Source organism: Notolepis coatsorum (assembly GCF_963971535.1).
Source record: "Notolepis coatsorum genome assembly, chromosome: 7".
NCBI lineage: Eukaryota > Metazoa > Chordata > Actinopteri > Aulopiformes > Paralepididae > Notolepis > Notolepis coatsorum.
In genome coordinates, this window is record NC_140171.1 from 70,346,894 (window position 1) to 70,370,439 (window position 23,546).

Consider the following 23,546-nt stretch of genomic DNA (forward strand, 5'->3'; position numbering starts at 1 on the left):
TGAGCTAGTGTATCTATATGTGAGCTAGTGTATCTACTGTATATGTGAGCTAGTGTATCTATATGTGAGCTAGTGTATCTACTGTATATGTGAGCTAGTGTATCTACTGTATATGTGAGCTAGTGTATCTACTGTATATGTGAGCTAGTGTATCTACTGTATATGAGCTAGTGTATCTATATGTGAGCTAGTGCATCTACTGTATATGTGAGCTAGTGTATCTATATGTGAGCTAGTGTATTTACTGTATATGAGCTAGTGTATCTATATGTGAGCTAGTGCATCTACTGTATATGTGAGCTAGTGTATCTATATGTGAGCTAGTGTATCTACTGTATATGTGAGCTAGTGTATCTATATGTGAGCTAGTGTATCTACTGTATATGTGAGCTAGTGCATCTACTGTATATGTGAGCTAGTGTATCTACTGTATATGTGAGCTAGTGTATCTACTGTATATGTGAGCTAGTGTATCTACTGTATATGTGAGCTAGTGTATCTACTGTATGTGAGCTAGTGTATCTACTATATATGTGAGCTAGTGTATCTACTGTATATGAGCTAGTGTATCTATATGTGAGCTAGTGTATCTACTGTATATGTGAGCTAGTGTATCTATATGTGAGCTAGTGTATCTACTGTATATGTGAGCTAGTGTATCTACTGTATATGTGAGCTAGTGTATCTACTGTATATGTGAGCTAGTGTATCTACTGTATATGAGCTAGTGTATCTATATGTGAGCTAGTGCATCTACTGTATATGTGAGCTAGTGTATCTATATGTGAGCTAGTGTATTTACTGTATATGAGCTAGTGTATCTATATGTGAGCTAGTGCATCTACTGTATATGTGAGCTAGTGTATCTATATGTGAGCTAGTGTATCTACTGTATATGTGAGCTAGTGTATCTATATGTGAGCTAGTGTATCTACTGTATATGTGAGCTAGTGCATCTACTGTATATGTGAGCTAGTGTATCTACTGTATATGTGAGCTAGTGTATCTACTGTATATGTGAGCTAGTGTATCTACTGTATATGTGAGCTAGTGTATCTACTGTATGTGAGCTAGTGTATCTACTATATATGTGAGCTAGTGTATCTACTGTATATGTGAGCTAGTGTATCTATATGTGAGCTAGTGTATCTACTGTATATGTGAGCTAGTGTATCTATATGTGAGCTAGTGTATCTACTGTATATGTGAGCTAGTGCATCTACTGTATATGTGAGCTAGTGTATCTACTGTATATGTGAGCTAGTGTATCTACTGTATATGTGAGCTAGTGTATCTACTGTATATGTGAGCTAGTGTATCTACTGTATGTGAGCTAGTGCATCTACTATATATGTGAGCTAGTGTATCTACTGTATATGTGAGCTAGTGTATCTACTGTATATGTGAGCTAGTGTATCTACTGTATATGTGAGCTAGTGTATCTACTGTATATGTGAGCTAGTGCATCTACTGTATGTGAGCTAGTGTATCTACTGTATATGTGAGCTAGTGTATCTACTGTATATGTGAGCTAGTGTATCTATATGTGAGCTAGTGTATCTACTGTATATGTGAGCTAGTGTATCTATATGTGAGCTAGTGTATCTACGGAATATGTGAGCTAGTGTATTTACTGTATATGTGAGCTAGTGTATCTATATGTGAGCTAGTGTATCTACTGTATATGTGAGCTAGTGTATCTACTGTATATGTGAGCTAGTGTATCTACTATATATGTGAGCTAGTGTATTTTCTGTATATGTGAGCTAGTGTATCTACTGTATATGTGAGCTAGTGTATCTACTGTATATGTGAGCTAGTGTATCTACTGTATGTGAGCTAGTGTATCTACTGTATATGTGAGCTAGTGTATCTACTGTATATGTGAGCTAGTGTATCTACTGTATATGTGAGCTAGTGTATCTACTGTATATGTGAGCTAGTGTCTCTACTGTATATGTGAGCTAGTGTATCTATATGTGAGCTAGTGTCTCTACTGTATATGTGAGCTAGTGTATCTATATGTGAGCTAGTGTATCTACTGTATATGTGAGCTAGTGTATCTATATGTGAGCTAGTGTATCTACTGTATATGTGAGCTAGTGTATCTACTGTATATGTGAGCTAGTGTATCTATATGTGAGCTAGTGTATCTATATGTGAGCTAGTGTATCTACTGTATATGTGAGCTAGTGTATATACTGTATATGTGAGCTAGTGTATCTACTGTATATGTGAGCTAGTGTATCTACTGTATATGTGAGCTAGTGTATCTACTGTATATGTGAGCTAGTGTATCTACTGTATATGTGAGCTAGTGTATCTATATGTGAGCTAGTGTATCTACTGTATATGTGAGCTAGTGTATCTACTGTATATGTGAGCCAGTGTATCTACTGTATATGTGAGCTAGTGTATCTACTGTATATGTGAGCTAGTGTATCTACTGTATATGTGAGCTAGTGTATCTACTGTATATGTGAGCTAGTGTATCTACTGTATGTGAGCTAGTGTATCTACTGTATATGTGAGCTAGTGTATCTACTGTATTATATATGTGAGCTAGTGTATCTACTGTATATGTGAGCTAGTGTATCTACTGTATTATATATGTGAGCTAGTGTATCTACTGTATATGTGAGCTAGTGTATCTACTGTATTATATATGTGAGCTAGTGTATCTACTGTATATGTGAGCTAGTGTATTTGTATATATTATGCTAGTGTAGAGTGTGAGTTGTGTTTTCTGTGTCCATCTTTCCCTCTTCCCTTGTCGTGTGTTTTCCCCTGTCGGTTTAGCAGCACCAGATGTTCCTTAGTGCCCGCGATGCCGTGGGCTCCGGTGCGAAGCTACGCCACCTGACCTTCGCGGTAATTGACCAAAAATATTGATGTAATGGCACAGGACTGATTGTGATTTATTAAAAGCTTGCTGCGCTCCCAGGCCCAGTGCCAGCGGCTCCCTGCACCCATCGGCGGCCATTAAGAAAACCATCAATAGTACGACGGCATAAAGGGCCCGGTAATGGAGAGAAAGAGGGGGGGGGGGGGTCTGGACCCGTAGGAGAACAATCTCCATAGCAAATAGCATAGCCTTGTGAGTACACATGGAAACGAATAGGAGGAGAGGCATGCATGGAGAGAGAGAGGAAGAGGAAGAGAGGGAGGGAGAGAGAGAGAAGAAACAGAGATGGGATGTGGGGGGAAAGATACAGAAAACAGCATACAGAGAGAGAGAATAAGAGAATGGTAACAACGGAGGAAAAAGAGAGAAATAGAGAGAGAAAGAGGAACCCTGATGCAATGGGGGGTGAACCAAGCTTCCTAGTCTTTTGACGAGTCTCGGGAGACTAGGTTGAGCCTAACGAGCATACTGGAGCCATGCTGCCCCCCCCCCCCTCTCTCTCCAGTTCAACCATTACAACACACACACACAACCTGCACAAACACACCATCATTAAGGAGAACCGCTCGGTCCCATTCTGCTGCTCTGCTGGATGTAACAAACACTGCGGATAGGGTTTCCTCCTGGATCCTTAATGTTTAAAACGGCTTTCATCTACGTCCAACGCCAATGTATCATGCTTCCCGGTAAACGTGACGTTTTCTAACACAGTAAAAGGCTAACTCAATCAGGGCCCTGGGAGTCTAGGGGAAGGTGAGAAGGGGCTAAGGATGTGATGCGAGGTAAACCGTTACTGTGGTCTGAAGAACACATCGGTTTACAAGGGGGGAAGGGGGGTCTGACCGTGAGTTTGGTTGAAAAACAGGTGCATCCTCTTTAGCCTCGGGTGCTTAAGTACGTTTCCATACAAAGCTGCACTCTGTTGTGGCGTGTCCATTCAAATAAATGGCTTGGGCGATGGGGGTGGCGGGGGTCAACTGGTGAGCAGACCTCTACCTCAACTACTTTCAACTGCAGTAGGTCCAACTCTAGGAAAGTTGAAGAAACATGTGTCGCGAGCTCTCGAGACACACAACCCACTGGGTACGTTTCATGTCCGATTATCACATGTCCTCCTCACAACAAAACGATAGGATTCAGGTTGAAATTTGTCAAAATGGCTCTTTTAGTAAACCAACATAGGGGAAAATATTTTCCCCCAACATCAGAAATAAACGGTCTAGTTCTGAGTTAGAACTATGCTAAATGTACAGTATTTAGTGTGACATGCAGTAGATACTGCTGGATTCAATATAGTAACTCTATGGGGATTTGGAAGAATTGAAAACAACATGCTATACATGAAGGAAAATATTGATGATTTTTTTACAACAATAATGGTTCCATTCTTGCTTGTTAACCAAGTTTGATTAAATGTTCCATTCATTCATTCATTCATTCATTCATTGTAACACACGACTCAAGAGACGTGGTAGAACCGGCAGGTTGAGAGAAGAATTTGCCAGCGTTTTTACCTGGCCGAGGAGTTCCCCCAGGCGCCGTGTTTGTCGGTCAGGATGTTTACTATCTTCTGGACGAGCTGTGTGGCCGTGACGTGGTCACGGTACTTGGCCGCTCGGATCAGGTGGTCGCACATCTTCTCCTCATCTCGCTTCTCGGCCGCGTACTGAGCACAGTGAGACTGGGAGAGAGGAAAGACACAAACACAATGCATACAGTAAGTGAAACAAATAGTTTGATGTTTTGGCGACATATCCTCAAAACCTTTTGTTTTGAAAAAACACAATGGCGATGAGGTTAAAGGGGCACTTCACCAAAAAACAATGCTGATTTATTTTACACATAATCTCATGCATCCCAAAACAGTTTTGCACACATTAATTTAGTTTCACAGTTATTGAAAGTAAATTAGTTTGAATATGGTCACCATTGATGTCATCGGGGACATTCAATCCTTGTGTTGTGTTAATTACAACACTACTGAACACTCATCCCTCCCCCACTCCACCCAACACACTACTGAACACCCACCCCCTCCCCCACTCCACCCAACACACTACTGAACACTCACCCCCTCCCCCACTCCACCCAACACACTACTGAACACCCACCCCCTCCCCCACTCCACCCAACACACTACTGAGCACCCACCCCCTCCCCCACTCCACCCAACACACTACTGAACACTCACCCCCTCCCCCACTCCACCCAACACACTACTGAACACTCATCCCTCCCCCACTCCACCCAACACACTACTGAGCACCCACCCCCTCCCCCACTCCACCCAACACACTACTGAACACTCACCCCCTCCCCCACTCCACCCAACACACTACTGAACACCCACCCCTCCCCCACTCCACCCAACACACTATTGAACACTCACCCCCTCCCCCACTCCACCCAACACACTACTGAACACCCACCCCCTCCCCCACTCCACCCAACACACTACTGAACACCCACCCCTCCCCCACTCCACCCAACACACTACTGAACACCCACCCCTCCCCCACTCCACCCAACACACTACTGAACACCCACCCCCTCCCCCACTCCACCCAACACACTACTGAACACTCACCCCCTCCCCCACTCCACCCAACACACTACGGAACACTCACCCCCTCCCCCACTCCACCCAACACACTACTCAACACCCACCCCCTCCCCTACTCCACCCAACACACTACTGAACACCCACCCCTCCCCCACTCCACCCAACACACTACTGAACACCAACCCCCTCCCCCACTCCACCCACACACTACTGAACACCCACCCCTCCCCCACTCCACCCAACACACTACTGAACACCAACCCCCTCCCCCACTCCACCCAATACACACTACTGAACACTCACCCCCTCCCCCACTCCACCCAACACACTACTGGCCTTTATGTGTAGAAATCCTAGCCTGAGTGGAAGCAAATGAAAAGCGGAAGGTGGTTTCTGTCCTGGTGTCATGGTGATTAATAACAGTGGACACATTATTTACTAATGCCCTGCGGCTCGCCAAATCACACCATACCCACAATGCACAGGGAGGACATTTTTCTCTGTCGGAATTTGTTATCAGAAACAGGCCTTTGAACTCAGAGCAGATGGTATAAAGCAAAACAAAAAAACACCTACTGAAAAATAACAGCTGTAATTTCTTTGGAATTCAAATAACTTCCAGTACAGCCTTGTGTAACTGACCGACTCTGAGTGTTGTGGTTCAAATACATTTCTGTATGAAAAAGAATATAAGGAAAATAAAAGGAGGACAAAGACATCGTCAGTGAATCAGCCTTATATTATGGTCTATTTGTGTTTTCCTTTGCACACACAAAAGGTCAGTCAAAATAAAAGCCTACAATAAAATAAAAGCTACAATATCAATAATGAAAACTCATAATTTAATTCTTAAATGCTACATCACTTGTACACCGCTGTCCTGATCGAATTAAGCTGAGCCAGTGGATACAACAATCACAGTATCTCCCGTCCGGCTGAACAAATGTAGCCTGTCGTCTTTAAAGTTACCAGTGAAGCCCAGTAAAGTGCTTTATAATGGGCCCTCCTCTCCAATTTGAACAGCGACTTTTCATATCTGACAGAAAATCTATAGGTATAAATCACATTAGAGGGGCTATTCTACAGGCTATCTGGCCCTAATTATCAATCTATGTCTCTTTGTGTGGCATTAGAGTGGGCCTTGACCTTCTAGCAGAATGACCTGGGAAACATAGGGCCTAAAGAGGATTTCCTGCTGCATGTTTCAAATGTTAACCCATAGGAACGCAATGGCTGTGTGTGTCTGTGTGTGTGTGTGTGTGTGTGTGTGTGTGTGTGTGTGTGTGTGTGTGTGTGTGTGTGCCGTCCATTAATCTGGATTGGTGGAAGCAGAAGGAAAGGATTGAGAAGGGGACAGTAGATCCAATCTACAGAAAAGCGTAAATGGAATTTGTTTACATAATTATACCACAAATGGGAGGCAATATGTGGAGAAATAAAAATGTAAATGAAACATAAATAAAATAAAATAAATAAAAGAACAATTGAAACACGGAAAAATCTAAGAATTAGTACTGATTGCGAGTGCTAATTGTCCCCCACTGAGCAGGAGTGGTGATTGTAGTAGTTGCGGGTCTATAAAAAGCCTATTTCCATCTGCTCCTGTGTGTGACATGTAAAGTCTGCAGCACTAATCATCAAGCCCTGGGTTCAGCCTCATAACCATAAACAAACACTTCATCACCTGTGAGTCCGGCCTGCCCAAACACCCAAACCCTCCGTGTCGTAATGGGCTTTCCCTAATATCCACAGCCAAGGTTGACTAACATGTAGCAAAAAAGGCCAAGTTCAGAGACTCACCCCTAAAATAACAACCATAACCGCTGGACTTATAACTACTGCCATTAATACCCCTGAAAATGAAGTCAGACGAAAATAATTGGAAAAGACAAGTCACCGTTAATTCCCAGGGTCATTCCGTAGACATGAAATCATAGTGTATTATGCTTTGGGGTTATTATGTAGGACGGCTCGGCATTCCACAGCCAAACCCTGTTGTTCTGCCGCCTTGCATTCACCAACCTTCCAATCCGCTGACATTACAAAGGCCAGGAACTGAATGCAGGAGGCAGGAGCATTTCATAATTTCCCACAACGCTTTCTCAAAGAAGGCAGAGGGCAAAAAAAAGAACAGCAAAAGAGGTACCGGCTGCCATTCGCCAAAACCGGGAGGGAGGCCTCCTTTATTTTTGACTTGCACTGAAGTCCAGGGTGTGCGCTTTTCTGACATTGAAAAGACTATGAAACGACGTCCACGGGATCAAGGTCTACCGTTTAGCAGCTCAGGGAGAGGTCGGCGACGATGAGGTTGGAGGAAAAGACAGGCGTTTGCTACGTTAGTTTCCTGTCCAGACTGTAGCAGCACCAGGGTGCAATGCACTGGCAGCGAGACCTTTATGACTTGCGACACTGTAATCACGGGCAGCACCTTCCATTACACAGCCTGGCTGACAGGGTCGCCACTGCGCGGGCGCCTGGCTCCGCGGGAGGAGACAGCTTGCTGGAGACACAATGATAATGGCTGGCATTAATCGAGTCAATTACATTGAGCCGTGTCTCCCGCAATTCATCCACAGTTCAAATAAATAACTATGGATGTGTGTGTGCGTGAATAGAGTTTTGGAGAGGAAACGGGTTGTTGGGAGAGGTGACTGGATAGAAGCTCGGGGTGTGGAAACAGCCACTAATCCTGGCTAAATCACACATGATGACAGTAAGCGGCAACAAGCACAGTACATACATGGACAAGACATACCAGAACATTATGAGTCAACCCACACAGGTTCATTTCAAAGCAGAGTAAGCCAGAAACCAGTTTCATATGGCTTACAATAGCAACAATGTAGGGCGGCTAGGTGGTGCAGTGGGCAAGGCGCTCATCACCAATGCAGGAGACGCTAGGTTCGAGCCCAGCTCTCCGCATTGCATTCAGCTTTGCTGGTCGTTCATACTAATACATTTGGCAGTATTAGGGGGTGGGAAGCTGGTGGGTGGGGATGGGACGTTGTGGACAGCGACTCCTACAGGTCGGTTGGTGCGCCTGCGCAGTAGAATCAGGAAGCGACGGGGGCGGCGTCCCTCCAAAGCGCAGACCCCCGACGCTGAAAGATCACGCTGTGCAGGTGAAAAGATGCGACGGCTGCTACCTCGAGTACCGGAGGGGACACGTGATGTATGGCTTCGTCCACATTACAGCCGGCTTGTGGGAGGCATGGCCTAACAGCGTTCGAGACAGGGGAGGGTAGAATTGGACGTTACAAAATTGGGATGGGAGAAAAATAGAAAATGGGAGAAAAAGTAGATAAAAAAAAAAATAGCAACAATGTTGGTAGTTACTACTGCCACATTGTCACCAACAATAAGCAGAAAGAAAGGTGCGTGGGGGGAATGGTGTTTCCCTACTGTGGCAGCGTAACCACATCATCCACATCTAACGCTGTAGTCTAGTCTAGTCAGAAGGTATCTCCTCTACACCTGCCTCCTCTGCTCCTGTGGGTTGAGGGGGTTAACCAGTGTAATAGCCCAGAGAATGGAGGCTCATTACCACACATCAGCCCCATGTTTATCAATTAGAGTGACAGAGCAAGGCCCGACCAGTGTTGCCGTGCCAACGCCGGGGCCCTTCATCCACCGCCCCATTTGACAACACAGAGGGTCCCAGGGTTCTGCCGGAGACCAGGGAGGCAGACACAAACACAGCAGAGATGTTATTAAAGTGCTTGATTTGCTTCTCTTGACATCGATGGCACGTCTCTCTCTCGCTCGCTCTCTCTCTCTCTCTCTCTCTCTCTGATGGTCGGACTATCGCTCCACGACGCACCATCTCCAATTTCTTGCGTCCGCTGACAAGCTCTCCCAAAGGGTTTCATTTACAAATGTGGGGAGAAAGAGAGAGAGAGAGAGAGAGAGAGAGAGAGAGAGAGAGAGAGAGAGAGAGAGAGAGAGAGAGAGAGAGAGAGAGAGAGAGAGAGAGAGAGAGAGAGAGAGAGAGAGAGCAGAGGACGGCGAGACATGAGCTCGTCCTTGTCGCGTATCAAGATAATGCAAATACGCTACAAATAGGGAATTCCAGGTGGAACAGTATGGGGAGCAGGGGGGTGTGGGGTGGTGTCTGGGGAGACAAGAGGATGAGATGAGAAAAGAAAGAGTATTGGGGATGTGTGGGGGGGGGGGGGGGGGGGGGGCACTAAACAATAGGGAGATGCTCAACCAGTTCCACCAATTGGTTTCAAAGAGATTCCCTCGCATTTGATCTCTTGCCCTCGCGTTTTCAAATTGCAACATAAAACGCCACCAGGGGAATTCAGACAATGGAGCTGGAGCAGGAACGAGTGAGAGGAGGAGGAGGAGGGGGGGGGGAAGAGAAAAATGAGGGCTTAAAAGTACAATGGCGAACAAAAGTCACCAAATGACAGCCACTTCAATTCTGGAATGATGCTGCTGTCAGGCCGCTCTCCCAGAGTATTGATTTTTTTTTCTCCCTCTCTCTCTCTTCTCCCAGAGCGCAGCGAGCGGCAAAGAAATAATCTAATCCAGTCGAAACAGGCCCCCCCCACTGGCATCAGCCCCCTTGCTAGAGGCCATCAAGGTTAACACAGGCACAACACTTATCAAAGTATCCTTCTCCTCCTCCTCCTGTCTGTGGCTTGTCTTTAATGGACCGGTCACAATGCTTGCTTGGTTGGCAGCCTCTTCCATCTCTTCTACCCAGAAGCCTCTCCCCCCCCCCCCCCCCCAAAACCGTGCCATCTTCTTGACGCCACCATTAGTCTGCAGTCGGTTGCCGTCTTTCCACTCTGAGACTTCCTAGTTTGGCTCCAAGGTCACGGCAGGTGAAAAATCATATGTGTTAAAACTGTTGTCTGTGGGCAGTGAAAAATTGTCAAATGAAGGAGGGAAGGATGCAACCGAATGCCATATAAAACAATATATATATATATATATATATCTGAAAATGCGGCCGTGGGCGCTCTGTGGAATTATGAACACGAGGACGATGACACTGAGCTCGGGGGTGAAGGTAAAGGAGAAATATCTTTCAACACAAGGACATGTAAATACCCTGCAGAGAAGCTGAATTTGCTCTTGCCATGATGGACCTGAGCAATACTCAACACTCCCAATACACTGCATGTATGAGAAGGACAACGCAAGACCTCTCTATTGAAAAACACACGTGCCACTCAGAATCTTTCAGAGCTCAATGACGACTGCTCTGAAAATGAAACGGAACATTATTCCAGCCACAGACCGAGCATTAACGATGACAGTCAGTTTTTCAGAGATACTGAGAGAGAGAATGAAGGGAAGTGGAGGAAGAAGGGAAAGTGCTTTACACAGCTGGGGGTCAGCTGGTCTCACATAATGATGGGATCTGCAGAGGAGGTACCAGGGGACCTCATTACTCCGACACTGTACTGTAGCCTCCGCCATCTTCTCCAATACAGTCTTCTACCTTTCTTCCATTCTGAAGCTTGTGCAGCTCAACTGTACCAGCGCTGGTTCCCTTCACAGTAGGGTCGCACGATCGTAGTTGATTAAAGCAATTACTTGCTTGGTTTGGTTTAGACGACTAAGTCTTTAGTCTGTTTTTCAGATGTGAAGCTCATCTATATGCCCAGTGATGTCACTAACTTGTTCATTCAGTAACTCAGTCACTCACTCGTCCCCCATTGGTGGCTCACAGGAAATGCTCTTCACATTTATTCATGGATTTTTTTCTCCTCATGCTGAAAAGGATAAGCACCTCTCTGGAAGCCCCTCTGTGAAGCCCATTGAGAGATGTAGCCGTGATGACGGGCTATACAAATAAACGTGCCTCCATTTGACTTGGTAAGATTGAAGAGGTCCTTGTGCACGACTGTATGTGGGAAACACAATTTTACACATTTGTCAACTAAATCAACAAATTGATTAGTCAACATGTCCCATGACTATTGGTTGACTGGTAATGTCTTTAGTCAAGGACAGCTCTACTTCATACTAGTAGTTGAGGACAGTCCTTCATACTGGTAGTTGAGGACAGTCCTTCATACTGGTAGTCGAGGACAGTCCTACTTCATACTGGTAGTTGAGGACAGTCCTTCATACTGGTAGTTGAGGACAGCTATACTTCATACTGGTAGTTGAGGACAGTCCTTCATACTGGTAGTTGAGGACAGCTCTACTTCATACTGGTAGTTGAGGACAGTCCTTCATACTGGTAGTTGAGGACAGTCCTTCATACTGGTAGTTGAGGACAGTACTTCATACTGGTAGTTGAGGACAGTCCTTCATACTGGTAGTTGAGGACAGCTCCACTTCATACTGGTAGTTGAGGACAGTCCTTCATACTGGTAGTCGAGGACAGTCCTACTTCATACTGGTAGTTGAGGACAGTCCTTCATACTGGTAGTTGAGGACAGCTCTACTTCATACTGGTAGTTGAGGACAGTCCTTCATACTGGTAGTTGAGGACAGTCCTTCATACTGGTAGTTGAGGACAGTACTTCATACTGGTAGTTGAGGACAGTCCTTCATACTGGTAGTTGAGGACAGCTCCACTTCATACTGGTAGTTGAGGACAGCTCTACTTCATACTGGTAGTTGAGGACAGTCCTTCATACTGGTAGTTGAGGACAGCTCTACTTCATACTGGTAGTTAAGGACAGCTCTACTTCATACTGGTAGTTGAGGACAGCTCCACTTCATACTGGTAGTTGAGGACAGTCCTTCATACTGGTAGTTGAGGACAGCTCTACTTCATACTGGTAGTTGAGGACGGCTCTACTTCATACTGGTAGTTGAGGACAGCTCCACTTCATACTGTAGTTGAGGATTGTCTTACTTCATACTGGTAGTTGAGGACAGCTCTACTTCATACTGGTAGTTGAGGACAGTCCTTCATACTGGTAGTTGAGGACAGCTCTACTTCATACTGGTAGTTGAGGACAGCCCTTCATACTGGTAGTTGAGGACAGTCCTTCATACTGGTAGTTGAGGACAGCTCTACTTCATACTGGTAGTTGAGGACAGTCCTACTTCATACTGGTAGTTGAGGACAGCTCTACTTCATACTGGTAGTTGAGGACAGCTCTACTTCATACTGGTAGTTGAGGACAGCTCTACTTCATACTGGTAGTTGAGGACAGCTCTACTTCATACTGGTAGTTGAGGACAGCTCTACTTCATACTGGTAGTTGAGGACAGCTCTACTTCATACTGGTAGTTCATACTGGTAGTTGAGGACAGCTCCACTTCATACTGGTAGTTGAGGACAGCTCCACTTCATACTGGTAGTTGAGGACAGTCCTTCATACTGGTAGTTGAGGACAGTCCTTCATACTGGTAGTTGAGGACGGCTCTACTTCATACTGGTAGTTGAGGACAGCTCTACTTCATACTGGTAGTTGAGGACAGCTCTACTTCATACTGGTAGTTGAGGACAGCTCCACTTCATACTGGTAGTTGAGGACAGTCCTTCATACTGGTAGTTGAGGATGGCTCTACTTCATACTGGTAGTTGAGGACGGCTCTACTTCATACTGGTAGTTGAGGACAGCTCTACTACATACTGGTAGTTGAGGACAGCTCTACTTCATACTGGTAGTTGAGGACAGCTCTACTTCATACTGGTAGTTGAGGACAGCTCTACTTCATACTGGTAGTTGAGGACAGCTCTACTTCATACTGGTAGTTGAGGACAGCTCTACTTCATACTGGTAGTTGAGGACAGTCCTTCATACTGGTAGTTGAGGACAGTACTTCATACTGGTAGTTGAGGACAGCTCTACTTCATACTGGTAGTTGAGGACGTCTCTACTTCATACTGGTAGTTGAGGACAGCTCTACTGCATACTGGTAGTTGAGGACAGTCCTTCATAATGGTAGTTGAGGACAGTCCTTCATACTGGTAGTCGAGGACGGCTCTACTTCATACTGGTAGTTGAGGACAGCCCTTCATACTGGTAGTTGAGGACAGCTCTACTTCATACTGGTAGTTGAGGACAGCTCTACTTCATACTGGTAGTTGAGGACAGCTCTACTTCATACTGGTAGTTGAGGACAGTCCTACTTCATACTGGTAGTTGAGGACAGCTCTACTTCATACTGGTAGTTGAGGACAGCTCTACTTCATACTGGTAGTTGAGGACAGCTCTCATACTGGTAGTTGAGGACAGCTCTACTTCATACTGGTAGTTGAGGACAGCTCTACTTCATACTGGTAGTTCATACTGGTAGTTGAGGACAGCTCCACTTCATACTGGTAGTTGAGGACAGCTCCACTTCATACTGGTAGTTGAGGACAGTCCTTCATACTGGTAGTTGAGGACAGTCCTTCATACTGGTAGTTGAGGACGGCTCTACTTCATACTGGTAGTTGAGGACAGCTCTACTTCATACTGGTAGTTGAGGACAGCTCTACTTCATACTGGTAGTTGAGGACAGCTCCACTTCATACTGGTAGTTGAGGACAGTCCTTCATACTGGTAGTTGAGGATGGCTCTACTTCATACTGGTAGTTGAGGACGGCTCTACTTCATACTGGTAGTTGAGGACAGCTCTACTTCATACTGGTAGTTGAGGACAGCTCTACTTCATACTGGTAGTTGAGGACAGCTCTACTTCATACTGGTAGTTGAGGACAGCTCTACTTCATACTGGTAGTTGAGGACAGCTCTACTTCATACTGGTAGTTGAGGACAGTCCTTCATACTGGTAGTTGAGGACAGTACTTCATACTGGTAGTTGAGGACAGCTCTACTTCATACTGGTAGTTGAGGACGTCTCTACTTCATACTGGTAGTTGAGGACAGCTCTACTGCATACTGGTAGTTGAGGACAGTCCTTCATAATGGTAGTCGAGGACAGTCCTTCATACTGTTGGTCGAGGACGGCTCTACTTCATACTGGTAGTTGAGGACAGCCCTTCATACTGGTAGTTGAGGATGTCTCTACTTCATACTGGTAGTTGAGGACAGCTCTACTTCATACTGGTAGTTGAGGACAGTCCTTCATACTGGTAGTTGAGGACGGCTCTACTTCATACTGGTAGTTGAGGACAGCTCTACTTCATACTGGTAGTTGAGGACAGCTCTACTTCATACTAGTAGTTGAGGACAGCTCTACTTCATACTGGTAGTTGAGGACAGCTCCACTTCATACTGGTAGTTGAGGACAGCTCCACTTGATACTGGTAGTTGAGGACAGCTCCACTTCATACTGGTAGTTGAGGACAGTCCTTCATACTGGTAGTTGAGGACAGCTCTACTTCATACTGGTAGTTGAGGACAGCTCCACTTCATACTGGTAGTTGAGGACAGCTCTACTTCATACTGGTAGTTGAGGACAGTCCTTCATACTGGTAGTTGAGGACAGCTCTACTTCATACTGGTTGTTGAGGACGTCTCCACTTCATACTGGTAGTTGAGGACAGCTCCACTTCATACTGGTAGTTGAGGACAGTCCTTCATACTGGTAGTTGAGGACAGTCCTTCATACTGGTAGTTGAGGACGGCTCTACTTCATACTGGTAGTTGAGGACAGCTCTACTTCATACTGGTAGTTGAGGACAGTCCTTCATACTGGTAGTTGAGGACAGTCCTTCATACTGGTAGTTGAGGACGTCTCCACTTCATACTGGTAGTTGAGGACAGCTCCACTTCATACTGGTAGTTGAGGACAGTCCTTCATACTGGTAGTTGAGGACAGTCCTTCATACTGGTAGTTGAGGACAGTCCTTCATACTGGTAGTTGAGGACGGCTCCACTTCATACTGGTAGTTGAGGACAGCTCCACTTCATACTGGTTGTTACAAAGGGTCAGATTAAACCGAATATATATATTTATTACTTGAGATATATTGTATAGTATTTGTATATCGTCTGATATCCCTTGTATATTCTTTGTACATATACACGGAATATCCCTTTACCTAGTACAGGCCAGACCATAATATTCGTTCTCCTATTGGACAGTGATCCCCTAGGCGCCACGGCCATACCCCCAATGTCTAGTTCAAGGTCACCGCTAAGACATGCCTGAACATGCCCGGTTCTGCGCAGTAATATGAGACAGAAATAAGGCTGGTACTAGATTATTCACCTTACGTATAAATACGTCGCAGGTGGATACAGCAGTTAGTTACCGTAACAAGTTGAAGCCTCACACCACGATACAACGTGCTGTGAAGTGGGCCCGTTTTGCCCCGAAATAGAGCCTTGAGACTGCGTGCGAATTGATAGCTGAAGTGTCAGAGTTTAACGCTGTATCGTCGAGTTCGACCTATTCTATTATTAAGTAATAGTCTATTATGTATAGTGTATCGTGCGGCTACCGTTCTACAGTGACCAGCATTACCAACGTTTCATCGTACCGAGCTAGTGTGCTTATCCAGGCTGGGCGGCCTAACCTTGTGCCGTCATCCGAGGAGCCCTAGACGAGAACCGTGTGGATATGTACACTGGATAACCTACACTGACGACTACAGAGCCCTTTTCGGCTGGATTATAATGCTTTGGTCCTGTGGCTGTTGGAGCAGAGAATCGTCTACACCAGGGCTATTCAACTGGCGGCCCGCGGGCCAGATCCGGCCCGCGGGATGATTCTGACCGGCCCGCCAAAGATTACATGATAATAAAAAATAATAAAAAATAAATAAAAAAAAATTAAAATAAAAAAATTTATTTTTAATATTTTTTTTACTTTTTTCTTTTCATGTCAACGTTAACACGCACAATTGAGCCAAAAGTCACTCAATTAATGACAGATTTCAGTGATAAATTGAGGGAAAACTTTGCAAGTCGATTTGATGAATTGTCCAGAGAATTGGTGCACTTTGTGAGCAACCCATTTGCCAATGTAGCTGCTATTTCCACAAAAGGACAAGAGTTCCTTGCATCACTTCACATTGATGAAGGTCTCCTGCAACTTGAAATAATTGACATGCAAGCATCATCTGCTCTGAAGCAGGCACTTGAGAATGAATCCACCACAACATTTTGGATAAAGTGTATTCATGTCAAGACATTCCCCAAAATAAAAACGCTGGCAATATCTGTGCTAACAATGTTTGGCTCAACATACACCTGTGAATCCAGTTTCTCTCACATGAATGCCATTAAAACAAGCAACCATGCCTCCTTGACAAATGAGCATTTGCATCACTGTTTGCGGGTAGCCCTCACTTCCTATGAACCCTCTTTCTCTGCCATTGCCCAGTCAAAGAAGTGCAATCGCTCTCATTAGATGTGTGTATGTAGGCTAGGCCTGTCTGCCGCCCACCCCCCTGATGTTTGAGCGTTAAGAGTCGACAATAAGTGCTAATAAGATGCTGTGATTAGCTGTTGTTGCACAGACATGAAGCACTTTTTCATAAGCTCAGCTGCACTATAAATGTGTTTTTTTGTTCAAGTGTTGATGTTAGAATGTTCAGATGCACATCATGCACTTGTTTGTTTTTTATTTTATTTTTATATTGAAATGTTGAAGAGGAGATGTTGCAGTTGTTGCACAGTCATAAATGAAGCACTTTTTGCAGGAGATGTTGCAGATGTGGCACATAAATGAAGCACTTTCTTTGAAAAGTATACTACTTTTGCAATGTAGTTAAAGGGGAACTATCTTATAAATGGCCTTTTTCAGTGTTTAGCATTGTTTCCTAGCTATGTGGACTTATATTAATATGATCTATGTCTCTAATTCTCATATTGGCGCATTCTTCCAATTCTCCTCTCACAATATTCACCCTCACTGAACTGAGTCATCTGAAAATGTGCTGATTTGTGATGTCAGAGAGACACCGCTGCATGATAATCAGCTGAGTTTCCACACAGTTCCCACTGTGGTTGGAGCCCAGGCTCAAAACGGCTTAAGATTTTGAGGTAGAAAAATGCTGTTTTTGAGTACTTGATTAGAAATACAAAACAATGAATTAAAAAAAAAAAAAATTACAGAGGTGTTCCATAAACCCACAGGAATTGTGTAAAAGTGCCCAAATAGTGAAAGAAATAGTAAAATAGTTCCCCTTTAAATAAAAGTTGTGAAAATGTGGTTGCGTGTTGTGTCAAGTGTACATATATTCATAGCACAGGGAGGCGCCGTGGCAGTCCGGCCCCTGGCCCCTTGGGTTTCTGACAATGTGGCCCCCTGAACAATTTAGTTGAATAGCCCTGGTCTACACCCACTACCGTGTGGGATTTACCCTGTGAGGAGCACCGTCGAGCCCGCCTCTAGGACTCTGAGGCTGGCTAGCTTTCCTCCATGCGGCACTGCACACCGGAGAATAGCTGTTGCTTTGTCTACGGATCAAGGGATTATTGCACTGTCTCCTGTACCTGGAGTCTCCTTATTCCTCGTTGATCCAGACTTTTGCTACCGACAAATCCTCTCCCCTGCTGGCTTACAACCGGAGGGAACCCCCTTAGTATCTCCAGCTGACCTACTAGTGTACCATATATAATTCTTATGCTACAGGTGGTATTAATTATCCCCTTCGTAATATGCTCATGGACTTACGCTCTTGACCTATTCATGCACATTCTTCGCCTTACAAGCGCAACTCTCAATCTTAATAAATGTAAGATAATCTTGGTGCTCTTCTAATAAATATTATTATAAACAGTACTTTCTTGTTAAGCCGTGTTATTGTGTGGGTGTTCATCTCATATACATGTGTACTGTATGGCCAGTAGTAATGTACATAACTCAGTAGTGGTTTAATGATACCATACTTATTCAATACAGTCAGGGAATTGTACCCCTCAGTTACACTGGTAGTTGAGGACAGTCCTTCATACTGGTAGTTGAGGACAGTCCTTCATACTGGTAGTTGAGGACGGCTCTACTTCATACTGGTAGTTGAGGACGGCTCTACTTCATACTGGTAGTTGAGGACAGCTCTACTTGACAGCTCTACTTCATACTGGTAGTTGAGGACAGCTCTACTTCATACTGGTAGTTGAGGACAGCTCTACTTCATACTGGTAGTTGAGGACAGCTCCACTTCATACTGGTAGTTGAGGACAGTCCTTCATACTGGTAGTTGAGGACAGTACTTCATACTGGTAGTTGAGGATGGCTCTACTTCATACTGGTAGTTGAGGACAGCTCTACTTCATACTGGTAGTTGAGGACAGCTCTACTTCATACTGGTAGTTGAGGACAGCTCTACTTCATACTGGTAGTTGAGGACATCTCTACTTCATACTGGTAGTTGAGGACATCTCTACTTCATACTGGTAGTTGAGGACAGTCCTTCATACTGGTAGTTGAGGACAGTCCTTCATACTGGTAGTTGAGGACGGCTCTACTTCATACTGGTAGTTGAGGACAGCTCTACTTCATACTGGTAGTTGAGGACAGCTCTACTTCATAATGGTAGTTGAGGACAGTCCTTCATACTGGTAGTTGAGGACAGTACTTCATACTGGTAGTTGAGGACAGCTCTACTTCATACTGGTAGTTGAGGACGTCTCTACTTCATACTGGTAGTTGAGGACAGCTCTACTTCATACTGGTAGTTGAGGACAGTCCTTCATACTGGTAGTTGAGGACAGCTCTACTTCATACTGGTAGTTGAGGACAGCTCTACTTCATACTGGTAGTTGAGGACAGTCCTTCATACTGGTAGTTGAGGACAGTCCTTCATACTGGTAGTTGAGGACAGTCCTTCATACTGGTAGTTGAGGACAGTCCTTCATACTGGTAGTTGAGGACGGCTCTACTTCATACTGGTAGTTGAGGACAGCTCTACTTCATACTGGTAGTTGAGGACAGTCCTTCATACTGGTAGTTGAGGACAGTACTTCATACTGGTAGTTGAGGACAGCTCTACTTCATACTGGTAGTTGAGGACAGTCCTTCATACTGGTAGTTGAGGACAGTCCTTCATACTGGTAGTTGAGGACGGCTCTACTTAATACTGGTAGTTGAGGACAGCTCTACTTCATACTGGTAGTTGAGGACAGTCCTTCATACTGGTAGTTGAGGACAGCTCTACTGCATACTGGTAGTTGAGGACAGTCCTTCATACTGGTAGTTGAGGACAGTCCTTCATACTGGTAGTTGAGGACGGCTGTACTTCATACTGGTAGTTGAGGACAGCTCTACTTCATACTGGTAGTTGAGGACAGCTCTACTTCATACTGGTAGTTGAGGATGGCTCTACTTCATACTGGTAGTTGAGGACAGCTCTACTTCATACTGGTAGTTGAGGAGAGTCCTACTTCATACTTGTAGTTGAGGACAGCTCTCCTTCATACTGGTAGTTGAGGACAGTCCTACTTCATACTGGTAGTTGAGGACGGCTCTACTTCATACTGGTAGTTGAGGACAGCTCTCCTTCATACTGGTAGTTGAGGACAGTCCTACTTCATACTGGTAGTTGAGGACAGCTCTACTTCATACTGGTAGTTGAGGACAGCTCTACTTCATACTGGTAGTTGAGGACAGCTCTCCTTCATACTGGTAGTTGAGGACAGTACTTCATACTGGTAGTTGAGGACAGTACTTCATACTGGTAGTTGAGGACAGCTCTACTTCATACTGGTAGTTGAGGACGTCTCTACTTCATACTGGTAGTTGAGGACAGCTCTACTGCATACTGGTAGTTGAGGACAGTCCTTCATAATGGTAGTTGAGGACAGTCCTTCATACTGGTAGTCGAGGACGGCTCTACTTCATACTGGTAGTTGAGGACAGCCCTTCATACTGGTAGTTGAGGACAGCTCTACTTCATACTGGTAGTTGAGGACAGCTCTACTTCATACTGGTAGTTGAGGACAGCTCTACTTCATACTGGTAGTTGAGGACAGCTCTACTTCATACTGGTAGTTGAGGACAGCTCTACTGCATACTGGTAGTTGAGGACAGTCCTTCATACTGGTAGTTGAGGACAGTCCTTCATACTGGTAGTTGAGGACAGCTCTACTTCATACTGGTAGTTGAGGACAGCTCTACTTCATACTGGTAGTTGAGGACAGCTCTACTTCATACTGGTAGTTGAGGACAGTCCTTCATACTGGTAGTTGAGGACAGCTCTACTTCATACTGGTAGTTGAGGACGTCTCTACTTCATACTGGTAGTTGAGGACAGCTCTACTTCATACTGGTAGTTGAGGACAGTCCTTCATACTGGTAGTTGAGGACGGCTCTACTTCATACTGGTAGTTGAGGACAGCTCTACTTCATACTGGTAGTTGAGGACAGCTCTACTTCATACTGGTAGTTGAGGACAGTCCTTCATACTGGTAGTTGAGGACAGCTCTACTTCATACTGGTAGTTGAGGACGTCTCTACTTCATACTGGTAGTTGAGGACAGCTCTACTTCATACTGGTAGTTGAGGACAGTCCTTCATACTGGTAGTTGAGGACAGTCCTTCATACTGGTAGTTGAGGACAGCTCTACTTCATACTGGTAGTTGAGGACAGCTCTACTTCATACTGGTAGTTGAGGACAGTCCTTCATACTGGTAGTTGAGGACAGCTCTACTGCATACTGGTAGTTGAGGACAGTCCTTCATACTGGTAGTTGAGGACAGTCCTTCATACTGGTAGTTGAGGACGGCTCTACTTCATACTGGTAGTTGAGGACAGCTCTACTTCATACTGGTAGTTGAGGACAGCTCTACTTCATACTGGTAGTTGAGGACAGTCCTGCATACTGGTAGTTGAGGACAGTACTTCATACTGGTAGTTGAGGACAGTACTTCATACTGGTAGTTGAGGACAGCTCTACTTCATACTGGTAGTTGAGGACAGCTCTACTTCATACTGGTAGTTGAGGACAGCTCTACTTCATACTGGTAGTTGAGGACAGTCCTGCATACTGGTAGTTGAGGACAGTACTTCATACTGGTACTTGAGGACAGCTCTACTTCATACTGGTAGTTGAGGACGTCTCTACTTCATACTGGTAGTTGAGGACAGCTCTACTTCATACTGGTAGTTGAGGACAGCTCTACTTCATACTGGTAGTTGAGGACATGTCTACTTCATACTGTTAGTTGAGGACAGTCCTTCATACTGGTAGTTGAGGACAGCTCTACTGCATACTGGTAGTTGAGGACAGTCCTTCATACTGGTAGTTGAGGACGGCTCTACTTCATACTGGTAGTTGAGGACAGCTCTACTTCATACTGGTAGTTGAGGACGTCTCTACTTCATACTGGTAGTTGAGGACAGCTCTACTTCATACTGGTAGTTGAGGACAGTCCTTCATACTGGTAGTTGAGGACAGCTCTTCATACTGGTAGTTGAGGACAGCTATTCTTCATACTGGTAGTTGAGTACAGTCCTTCATACTGGTAGTTGAGGACAGCTCTACTGCATACTGGTAGTTGAGGACAGCTCTACTTCATACTGGTAGTTGAGGACAGCTCTACTTCATACTGGTAGTTGAGGACAGTACTTCATACTGGTAGTTGAGGACATTCCTTCATACTGGTAGTTGAGGACAGTCCTTCATACTGGTAGTTGAGGACGGCTCTACTTCATACTGGTAGTTGAGGACAGCTCTACTTCATACTGGTAGTTGAGGACATCTCTACTTCATACTGGTAGTTGAGGACAGCTCTACTTCATACTGGTAGTTGAGGACAGTCCTTCATACTGGTAGTTGAGGACAGCTCTTCATACTGGTAGTTGAGGACAGCTATTCTTCATACTGGTAGTTGAGTACAGTCCTTCATACTGGTAGTTGAGGACAGCTCTACTGCATACTGGTAGTTGAGGACAGCTCTACTTCATACTGGTAGTTGAGGACAGCTCTACTTCATACTGGTAGTTGAGGACAGTACTTCATACTGGTAGTTGAGGACATTCCTTCATACTGGTAGTCGAGGACAGCTCTACTTCATACTGGTAGTTGAGGACAGCCCTTCATACTGGTAGTTGAGGACAGTCCTTCATACTGGTAGTTGAGGACAGTCCTTCATACTGGTAGTTGAGTACAGCTCTACTTCATACTGGTAGTTGAGGACAGCTCTACTTCATACTGGTAGTTGAGGACAGTACTTCATACTGGTAGTTGAGGACAGCTCTACTTCATACTGGTAGTTGAGGACAGTCCTTCATACTGGTAGTTGAGGATAGCTCTACTTCATACTGGTAGTTGAGGACAGTCCTTCATACTGGTAGTTGAGGACAGTCCTTCATACTGGTAGTTGAGGACAGCTCTACTTCATACTGGTAGTTGAGGACAGTCCTACTTCATACTGGTAGTTGAGGACAGTCCTTCATACTGGTAGTTGAGGACAGTCCTTCATACTGGTAGTTGAGGATGGCTCTACTTCATACTGGTAGTTGAGGACAGCTCTACTTCATACTGGTAGTTGAGGACGGTCCTACTTCATACTGGTAGTTGAGGACAGTCCTTCATACTGGTAGTTGAGGACGGCTCTACTTCATACTGGTAGTTGAGGACAGCTCTACTTCATACTGGTAGTTGAGGACGGCTCTACTTCATACTGGTAGTTGAGGACAGTCCTTCATACTGGTAGTTGAGGACAGCTCTACTTCATACTGGTAGTTGAGGACAGCTCTACTTCATACTGGTAGTTGAGGACAGCTCTACTTCATACTGGTAGTTGAGGACAGCTCTACTTCATACTGGTAGTTGAGGACAGTACTTCATACTGGTAGTTGAGGACAGCTCTACTTCATACTGGTAGTTGAGGACAGCTCTACTTCATACTGGTAGTTGAGGACAGCTCTACTTCATACTGGTAGTTGAGGACAGCTCTACTTCATACTAGTAGTTGAGGACAGCTCTACTTCACCACCCGTACTAAGATGTATCACACATGGTGCTGCAAGGTGCTTTGAACGAAAATGTTCACCTAATGACATAAAAGGCATATCACTGCCATAAAATGACTTGTAATTCCACATTTGACGATTGAACTGACATTTTTACAAGCTCGTCTGTGTGTTGAGTAGCGTTTAAGACCCAAGAGACCAGCAAAACCCAATCAAAAGCTTGTGTACTTTGTATTTTATGCAAAATACATTGCTGTGAGCAGGGTCTGAATGACGTAAAATACTGCTGTAAAGCGGTTATGCAGATTTTTTACGACAACAGCAACAGAAACGATAGAGGA

The 23,546-nt window shown here is 44.8% G+C and overlaps 1 protein-coding gene across 1 annotated transcript in view; it reads right to left on the bottom strand.

Moving 5' to 3' along the window:
* lrba (LPS-responsive vesicle trafficking, beach and anchor containing) overlaps window positions 1-23,546 on the bottom strand; it is a 622,382-nt gene that overhangs the window by 262,099 nt on the left and 336,737 nt on the right. Inside the window, 1 exon segment of the mRNA XM_084317903.1 lies at window positions 4,420-4,586. Coding sequence (XP_084174029.1) covers window positions 4,420-4,586 — 167 coding nt within the window.